Genomic DNA, 10,017 nt, shown 5'->3' on the forward strand with positions numbered 1-10,017 from the left:
TATTATAGCACAATTAACCATAGATAAAGTTTGATTGTCATATTTTAAGATATTATCAACAATAGTTAAAATAAATTCTCTCTATTTTAACATATTAATTTTAATTTTAATTAAAAAGTATTCTAATCAAATTTTTTGTAGCCCAAACCCCAGTTCTAAGTAGCTATATAAAGCTCATTGGTCTTAAAGATCACTTTACTATCAAATTCTCCTGGCTCGTCTTTTGTACTCCTACTCCCTTTTCCCCCACTCTTACCATATGATTTTTAAGGTGGGATACATATGAGAGCTTGAAAAGAAGGGACATTACAGATTTGGAATCACACAAATAGAACAACAACAGTTCAGGATCAGCTGCCTACCGCTGTCAGTGGTGTCGTCCAGATTTGGTTTATTTATTTGGAGGTATTTATTTATTTATTTGAGTTATTAATAATATTTAAATTTTTATGTTATTGACAGTAGAATGAAATTTTTTTGGTGATATAGATTTTGTCGGTCATCTAATTAAATGCGATAGCACAGTAGCTTATCAGTTATTAAAACAATTTTTTATTACCATATTTATTATTATTTTAAGTATTAACTGCAAAATAATTAATAGCGATGATTTTCAGATTAAATTTTTATGAATTATTTTATATTAGGGATCATAATTATATTTTTTAAACAGTTTTTTTGGATGACGATAAATCTCAACATATACTTTGTTTTAGGAAATAAACACAGATTTCAAAAGAATTTTAATGTAAAATATTAATTAAAAGTTCAGTTTATAAAAGCATATTTACATTTGATTTTAATAATTTTAATCGATTTGTGTTTTTTATACGAGCTTAATTATTTGAGATATTTTATTGACTTGTGTTTTTGTCAATAGTAAAAAAAATTTGCATAGATTTTATCCGTTGTCTACAGTGTTTCACTGTACTGTATTTTTTTGAAAGTTTGAACTAGCGCCATACAAGTTTAATTTTGTCCAAAGCGTGGGCTTTTGTGCAAAATATAATTATTTTTTCATGTCTATATTTAAGATTTGGCGATGACATATAGAATAATGAACATCCTATGTTTAGCTATTATATTTCTCAAACTAATCGTTGACTATTATAAGTAAGCAATACTAATCTTAAGTAGTTTTTAAAAATAACTAATTTACAAATTTAGCTTGCGTTTTGTTTAATGTGTAGTTGTAGTAACACGAGTAACTTTTTTTTATAACCGCCGAGTAAATCGCTAAAATAAAAAACGTATCTATTTAATTAAATTTTGTATAGATCGCAAAGGCATATTACATTTTAAAAGGTATTGTTGTTAAAATAAAATCATGTATAATTAGCAAGAATAAATTTTGACGAGTGAGGGTGATGAGGTGCGCAGTAGGAATTTGGGTCGTCTTAACACATACCAAAACGATGGTGTGTGACTATTTTTAAACGTCCGCTGCGTGGTGCCGTGTAGTGGTATCGGTTTACCCGCTGTAAATGGCGGTACCAGACGGTTCTTTACTATATTTTATTCTCTTCGGCATTAGCAACTTTGCTATTTTCGTCCTATTCCACGGAAACTTGTTTTCTTCTCCAAAATATACGAGGTTAAATTACAAATTTTAGAAAATTCTTATTTTTTTATTATATTTCAACATTTATATGAAATGACAACAGTATAATTTATAATTTATTTGATAACGAATTTATCTTAAACAATTTTGTAGTACCTTATGTACGTTAACATTTTTTTTATAAACAAAAAGGTTGTAAACAAGTATACATGTTTACTATAATATGTTTTATTTATTGATTATACATCAAATATTTATAATTTTCTTTAAGACCTTTCTTTTTTGAAATTATTACTACTGTAACTTATAGAACTGTTTGTTTGAAATTGCACATTAAGATTACATTAAAGAATAATTCAATTGATTATTTACCAATACATTTTTATATTTTATTTATAATAGTTTAGTGGTAACCCTGAGTCACTTATACTTATACTTAAAAAAATAACTAATTTTTGTAAAATTATTAGTGTAGGTATTAATTTTTTTTTTTTATAATTTTGAAAAAATATTTCAATAGTTCTTCAACTATGAGCGGAGTCTTACAAAAAATGACCTAATTGACGTACATTAGGATCGCTGCTGTATTAAACAATCATTGATAAATTTGAGTTATTTTATAATAAATCTAATCATGATTTATTGTTAATTAAAAATAAAAATTCATTATTTTTTTCGCAAAGATTCATTTACATGAGATTGCTTGTATTAAAAAAATAATTTGACCTTCAATCAGATTTGTATTATCATAATTGTTAGAAGATCTTAGTGTCTAATATTTTATTTTATTTTTATTGGATAACTGTACATAAGATATAAAGTAGTTAAAATTCTTTTAAAACATTTTTATTTTCATGTTAACTTAAATCCAAAAAATTTGACCACCAAAAAAAAATATATTTGTACAGCTAAGATTCTTGAAGTGTATTGTTTTAATAATTTTTAACACATATAACATACATTTCAATGACTTAATCGAGTAGCATAAATAGGGCTGAATTGGGGTTTTTAAATCTGACTGACTTTTTATAATTATGATTTATTTTTTTTTAAATTTCAACAGAATTGGAAAGTGGATTTTTATGTTTTACGCATTAAAGCTAAATTGGTTTTAGAATCAAACTATTTACTAACATTAAATTTTACGATATAAATGATGAAAAATAAATAATTTTAAAAAATATGGTATATATTATCTAGTTTTTACACATTTTTTGAAATAATTTTTTATTTAATAATATAATATTCGCCGTTTTCTGACGAATTTGTATATTTCTCTAACACTCATAGTGCTGGTCTAGCGTGTTTTTAATACTATTAACTAAGGTCATCCCAAAGTTAAAAATATAGAGGATGAAAATTTATTTTTGCAAATTGAATATATTTTTTCAAAATGATGTGAATTTTTTTAATAATTATTTTTTGGTAGCATTCTCTTATCTTAAAAAACTGCCGACTAAAATATTGAAATATTGCCAAATGGAGGAGTTATAATACCCCGCCCCCACTCTCAGGGTGATTTTGCAACTAGTTGACTACAAAGTTCATGAATGTTTATTTATATTACATAGTTTTAAAGTTTTTGCTATGTTTATATTCTTAATGTAAAATAATACTTGTAATATAAATAATTAAAATAAATAATAAAAACAAGTGATTGGAATACTTTCATAAAAGTTTTTATTTGTGTTATATATTTATTCTTTTTAATTTTAGTAAAGTAGAAAAAACAAACATACAAGATGGACGCCATCAAGAAAAAGATGCAGGCGATGAAAATGGAGAAGGATAGCGCCATGGATAAGGCCGACACTTGTGAAGGCCAGGCCAAGGACGCAAATCTTCGCGCAGATAAGGTATTTTTTAATATATTATGTACATTTTTAAAAAATTAATTCACAATAATATTGTTTGTTTATAGGTTAATGAAGATGTAAGAGAATGTCAGAAGAAACTGACTCAAGTAGAAAGCGATCTGGAAACAAACAAAAAGAAGTTGGAGGAAGCTATTAAGAACTTGGAAGAAAGAGAAAAATCATTGACAACTGTAAGTTTGCTGATTTAAAATTGGCTTAAATTATTCAAAATATTGTAATTTTTTAAGGCTGAAAGTGAAGTCGCTGCCTTAAACAGAAAAGTTCAGATGATTGAAGAAGATCTCGAAAGATCTGAAGAAAGGTCTCAAGCAGCTGCATCTAAATTAGCTGAAGCTTCTCAAGCAGCTGATGAATCTCAACGGTAAATTTTAATTTATTTTTATTTTGATGATATCTTCTTAATGAAATTTTTTATAGTATGTGCAAAGTATTGGAAAATCGTAGTCAACAAGATGAAGAACGTATGGATCAATTGACTAACCAATTGAAAGAAGCTAGACTTTTGGCTGAAGATGCTGATGGAAAATCAGACGAGGTTAATATTATTAAACAAATTTATACATTTAAATTTATAGCATTTTTTATTAATTTTAATAGGTTTCAAGAAAATTGGCATTTGTTGAAGATGAACTTGAAGTAGCTGAAGACCGAGTGAAATCTGGAGATTCGTAAGTACAAATTTATATTGGTGTAAAAATTATAATGCACAAGATAAATAACAATATCTATTGTAGAAAAATTATGGAACTGGAAGAGGAACTCAAAGTTGTCGGAAACAGTTTGAAATCTTTGGAAGTTTCCGAAGAGAAGGTTACTTAATAAATAATTGAGATTCTAAGTAACCTAAATAATAATTTAATTAATTTGTTTAGGCTAATCAAAGAGTAGAAGAATATAAGCGACAAATAAAACAATTAACTGTAAAATTGAAGGAGGTAAATATAATGAAATATATAATTTTTATTAAATATGTGCCTTATTTTTAATGTTTTTATATCATTATTTCAGGCTGAAGCCCGTGCTGAATATGCTGAGAAGACAGTTAAAAAATTGCAGAAAGAAGTTGATAGACTTGAAGGTAAGTACAGGATATCAAAAAATATACAGCAACAAATAATTTTCGCCTACACACTTGTGAATTGTTTATGAATATTTTTAGAATTGACAGTATTCAATTATTATTTATTTTAACTAAATAATTTTTGTTATTAAAATGAGTAAATATTGGCTTTTTGTTTTATAACAGAGATTTTTATTTTAAAATTAATTTGTGTTGTTGTTGATTATACAGAGGTTTTTTATTTATTTTGATTTATATTTAATGTTCTCTTTTGTAGATTACTGTTTTATCTTTTTTTTCAGCTGGCCCTTAATACTCTCTAAGAGTTTTCACCGCTATTGCTATATCTCTCCATTTTTCCCTGTCCGGGGCTAGTACTCACAATTCCTGCACTCTAATTCTGTTTAGGTCTTCTTCCTCTACATCTAACCATCTTTTTCTTGTCCTTCCTCGAATTATTTTTCCAGTATTCTACCATTCCAGGACTATCCTGCTTATAACATTCTTGTTACGCCTCCACATGTGATCTAGCCATTGGATTCTTTGTCCCCTAATGAAACTTACTATTAATGCAATTTCCATATCTTCCTACAGCTCTTTGTTATACTTTCTCTCATATTCTTTTTTCATTATCACTGGTCCACATATTTACCCACACATACTCTCCATATTTTGTCCTCAAAAGTTTTGTCCGTATTGCTTATGGTAGTACATGCCTCGCAACCAGATGTGAAAGTAGGTCCTATTTGGCTGTGTTTAGTCTTGCTTTAGTTTTTTTGGAAAATACTTTTGACTTTAAAAATTTATTAAATGGGAAAGTTGCTCTTTCTGATTTTGTTAACCTAGAACGTAGCCCAGTTATTGTTTTTGCTCAATATTGCACTTAGGTACCGAAACTCTTTAACTTTTTCGAAAGCTAGAAATCCTGTATTAATGTTGACTTTCTCACCTAGTTTTTTTTTCAGTCAGTTCACTTATCAGAGGTTCAGCTCCATACTGTTTTTCCCTTCCCGTAAGATTGTCTGAGTTATCTGCATTTAGTAGTTCAATGAAATATTCTTTCTATCTTGTCGCTTCTTCTTTAGGGCCCATGATTATATCATTATATCATTACTACGATTTCTGATGATTATTTGGTTTCAACGATTTGTTTTATCATCTTGAAAAAATTACTAGCGTTACCCTGTGAGCAACTTTTACCCATTTATTTTAATATCTCATTGAAATACTTCCTTTTTCTCTCTGAATGAATCATTTGCAGCTTTTCCTCTCTAAGGTATATAACTTTTTTGTGTCTATACTGATGAATATTTTCTCGGACTATACGTTTTCTCTCTACTGCTTGTTGGCAGTTTTCGTTGTACCACTTTTTCTTAGACAAATTTTTTTTTCTACGCGTTCCATTAAAATTTCTTTAACTGCTTTGCTAACTGTGAACCAGTCTCCACCCATATCGCTTAGTTTAACGTTGTTTACATACTCGCCCACATATATAGCATATTTCTGTTGTACTTACTCATTCTTCAACATCTCTAGGTTAATTTCATAACTATTCCTATTCACTAAACTCTTGTGACTCTGGATCTTTAGCATAAAATTTGCTACTACTATGAAGTAATCTGAGTCGCAATCGACTCTTCTGATATTACGTATGTCTTTAATGCATAACCGAAATCTTTTTTGAATAAGTGTATGTTCTATCTAATTGCAAGTTGTCCCGTCAGATGATTTCCAAGTGGCCTTATGTATGGTTTTGTGTGGAAACGTTGTGCTGCTTATTACTATATATATTGCGGCTGCAAAGGATATAAGACTAAGTTCATTTCCATTACTTGGTTCATGTAAACTTTCTCTCTCTATCATTTGCATAAAATGCGTTTCTCTTCCACAATTTTATATTTTATATTGTATTACCTGGTAGTTCATCATACATTTGTGACATAGTTTCATAGAAAATATCCCTTTTGTTCTTTTCCCGTATTTCCGTCCGCTCATATAAGCATACTAATATTATATTCAATGGTATCGTATTAACTCGTAGTAAGGTATTCCTTTCTGATATAGGACAAAATTCTCTTATATACGGTTCTAGAGTCTCATGCATAGCAAAGCTACATCATAAGGAGTGTCATTCTTCCATACAAGAGAAATACATTACATACTTCCCCACTTTTAGCTCACCTTTTCCTGGTCATTTTGGATAGTGAGCAACTAACTATATTCCATATGTTTCTAACACATCAGCAAGAGTTTGACACGTTCCAATTCTATAAAGGCTCAGTGTGTTCTAAGTCACGATCTTAAATTCTGTTTTTCAAATTAAGCGTCTATTCTTAATCCCATTTATCTGGATCCGAGGCTGATTCCGTGATGGTCTCATAACAGTTTTTTTTTACAAGGCAGGGTTCTTAGCCCTGAGCTCAAACCCCAACCTAGAGGACCAAATCACAGCAACCATTTCTGGTTAAAGTGGTGACTATTGCAATGCATCAATGATGCATTGGGAGATGAGGGTATCACTTTCCCAATTTCAGAGTATAATATACATAGCTCGGTAAAATAAAATTAAACCTCGGTACTTATAACCAAGACACAAAGCTTTCCCAACCGAACTTAACAAGACGCTTGTTTAATAATTAAATGCTTTTGTTTGCACTTAAATATGTTGTTTTTCAGATGATCTCTTCAAAGAGAAAGAAAAATCTAAAGAAGTTACAGATGATTTGGATTCTACATTTGCTGAACTTACAGGCTACTAACCAAATATGATTATCTAACCATATTTATCTTTTTTTATACACCGAGATATGTTTAATCACAAAGTAGCTTTTGTAATATAATAGTAATAATGCTTTTTTAATTTTAATTTGTATTATTTTATTAAGCTTTCTTCATTTAATTGTTATTTGTCTTCAGTTGTCGCTGTAAAAATTGCTTCTCTAATACCAGGTATTATAATATATTTATTGTTACTTTAAAATTTGAAAAGTTAACTTCGAAATATAAATATACAAGATTTTTGAAATTATGATATGCTTTAGAAAAAAAAATCATTCATACAAAAATCAGTCTTTTAAATTGTTTATCTTCAAAATTTTTCCTTTAAGGCATAATAAAAGTTTATTTAACAATATCTGACTAAATAATTATTTTGCAAATTCTTAAGTTTAATTTTACTATTGAAATTTTCAATTAGTTAGAGTTTATAATTGATGATTTATTAAATAATCAGTTATGACCAATAATTTAATTTTTGTTGCATACAATATATGCTCAAGTACAAATTTAGTTCTACTATTAAATCAATAAAATTACTGAAAAATACACTTTTGATATCAGACTTTTGTAAGTCTGATATTAAAATAAATGTTCTTAGTAAGATGCTACATTTTAATAAAAAGTTTTATCAATTAACATTAATATATTTCTTATTTTGTGCAGATAATTTTTTTGAAGTAATCGGGAAAAAATATAGTAGGGTGTCTATTCGGTTTAAGTTTCTATCTGTTTCAACATAAAAAATTTAACTATTTTTTTTTAATTATAAAAAATTGTTAATAAATTTTCTTATTGTGTTTATTTTGAATTTCGTGATATTTTAAATATATTTTTATCATGTTCTATTTTTGTTCCTTGATTTTTATTTGAAATGAATAAATAATAATTTTTTTTTATTTTTAGACGAACTCGGCCTCAACAAAGACCGATACAAGTCTTTGGCTGATGAAATGGACTCCACATTTGCTGAATTGGCTGGATATTAAATTTGTAGACTTACTTGTTAATTTGGTCTACGCCTCTAATGAATTATATTACTATCTACAAAAGTTTTATCAAAATATTACATATACAATAAAATACATAATATTACCATCAACAATATTGTTAATAAACCAAAATGTTTTACAAAATAATAAATTGATTGTTAAATTGTTTATTTAGTTTGATCATAAACATGAAATAATATATATTTCGCGTGAAAAATTAACACATTAACATACATTAAACAGTTAATTTTTGCAATTATGTACATTTATTATAAAAAATTTAACTTAAAGTCTGTCAAATACTTGACTTTAAATTAAAGTATATGTTACTTTATTTTTTAAGCGTTGGTTTCATAATTTAGGTAGATATTGCAACTATTATCAGTTCTAGGTGTGCATACCAGTAATAATCTGCATGTAATTCAATTAAGTTAAACTATAATATTTAAGTTCTTTAATTTTAAAATAATATTAGATTTATGTATACGTTAAGTGTTAAGTATTCACAAGAAAGATATTGTATAACTAAGTTAGTAGTATGCCTGTTGGAAGCTTTAAAAAGCACTCAACGTGAATGCCTCATACAAATGAGAGTGATATCTATATATCATGTCACCAAGTTTTGATCGGAAATTTGTAACTATTAAATTTGATATATTATTTTAAATTTACGTTATTTATTCGTGTATAATATGAAAGAGAGTGTAACTAGTCATATATTTATGGAAAAACAATTTTATTGTTGTACTTAAGTAAGTGACAGTCGTTTTATGGTTTTTCTGGACTTGAAAGGCGATGTCAATTTAATTAGCAATTTGTTTCGTTAAATTTTATTGTTACTATTATCTTTTATTTTATTCTTGCTAAACGTATAGTTTGTTTAAAAATTAATTTTGCGTGAATAAATATATGTTTATTTTGGTTGTTGGTAATAAATATTTTCATACTTTAAAAGTTGTATCACTCTTCAATAACTACTTTAAACACGCGTGTAAGAAATATACACAGTTTTATTCCATAATACAATTTTATATTACATGTGATTCGAAATTAAATTGTGGAAAGTAAAGATGAGCTTATTGCTGTATAATAATTGAGTTGGTATGGGTCTTTATTGGACTATTATACTTGATATACGTTGAATTAGAAACAATTTGTCGTGCTAATCTAATAAGATTAGAATTTTATACTATACTATAAGATCAAATGGTTTGTTGGTATATGTTGAAACTTTAAATTGTATAATAAATATGTGTTATACTATTTATACTGTAAAATATGCATGTATTTATTTAAATTATTAAAAAAAAAAATACAGATATATAGTGTTCAAAAAGTAAGGAAACAGGTCAAGTATTGCAAACAATGAGAACAATAGAAACCCGTTTCCTTATGTTCTGAACACTCTTTAATAATACAATTTATATTGCTGTAAGAACAAATTAATTAATCAGCTGATTTTTCGAAGAAATAACATTAAAAATAGTATTGATATATTTTTTTTTTTTGAAGCCTAGGATATAAGTTTTTCATCACTTATTAACTATGAAGTATTTTTAAGTCCAACTCTTAGAATTTATAAGGTTATTAACTATATTTTTTCAAATAAAAACATATAATTATACAACTTCTTTATTAGATAATAATTATTATGTATTATGCTATTATTATTAATTATTATGTTATTTTTATCACAAGACATTTCTCAGCTTCAATCCTCATCCTGTCTAGGTCGAAAAAATTAATAACTTG

General features: G+C 27.0%; 1 protein-coding gene across 3 annotated transcripts; it reads left to right on the forward strand.

Annotated features, from left to right (window-relative positions):
• The first annotated feature begins 253 nt into the window (after window positions 1-253).
• On the forward strand, window positions 254-8,435 carry LOC126895641 (tropomyosin-1). 3 transcript variants are annotated; one of them, XR_007701687.1, is made up of 12 exons: window positions 254-405; window positions 3,278-3,417; window positions 3,483-3,608; window positions 3,666-3,799; window positions 3,856-3,973; window positions 4,036-4,106; window positions 4,173-4,248; window positions 4,311-4,373; window positions 4,447-4,516; window positions 7,175-7,340; window positions 7,415-7,447; window positions 8,180-8,435. XR_007701687.1 is itself a non-coding variant. In XM_050667766.1 (10 exons), the coding sequence occupies exons 2-10, from the start codon at window positions 3,304-3,306 to the stop codon at window positions 8,260-8,262; spliced, it is 855 nt and encodes a 284-aa protein (XP_050523723.1). In that variant the 5' UTR covers window positions 254-405; window positions 3,278-3,303; the 3' UTR covers window positions 8,263-8,435. The 3 variants fall into 3 exon arrangements, 1 of the variants encoding a protein (XP_050523723.1); XR_007701686.1 differs by having other exon boundaries at window positions 7,175-7,447; XM_050667766.1 differs by lacking the exons at window positions 7,175-7,340; window positions 7,415-7,447.
• Window positions 8,436-10,017: the final 1,582 nt, after the last annotated feature.

This window comes from Daktulosphaira vitifoliae, unplaced genomic scaffold, assembly GCF_025091365.1.
Source record: "Daktulosphaira vitifoliae isolate Bord-2020 unplaced genomic scaffold, ASM2509136v1 Scaffold_1, whole genome shotgun sequence".
NCBI classification, from domain to species: Eukaryota; Metazoa; Arthropoda; class Insecta; order Hemiptera; family Phylloxeridae; genus Daktulosphaira; species Daktulosphaira vitifoliae.

Bases quoted from the DNA above. Each gene is read 5' to 3' on its own strand.
- LOC126895641 (XM_050667766.1), top strand. From the start codon at position 3,304: ATGGACGCCATCAAGAAAAAGATGCAGGCGATGAAAATGGAGAAGGAT. The intron at 4,249-4,310 runs GTTACTTAATAA...TAATTTGTTTAG, and splicing joins TGGAAGTTTCCGAAGAGAAG to GCTAATCAAAGAGTAGAAGA. The intron at 4,374-4,446 runs GTAAATATAATG...TCATTATTTCAG, and splicing joins TAACTGTAAAATTGAAGGAG to GCTGAAGCCCGTGCTGAATA.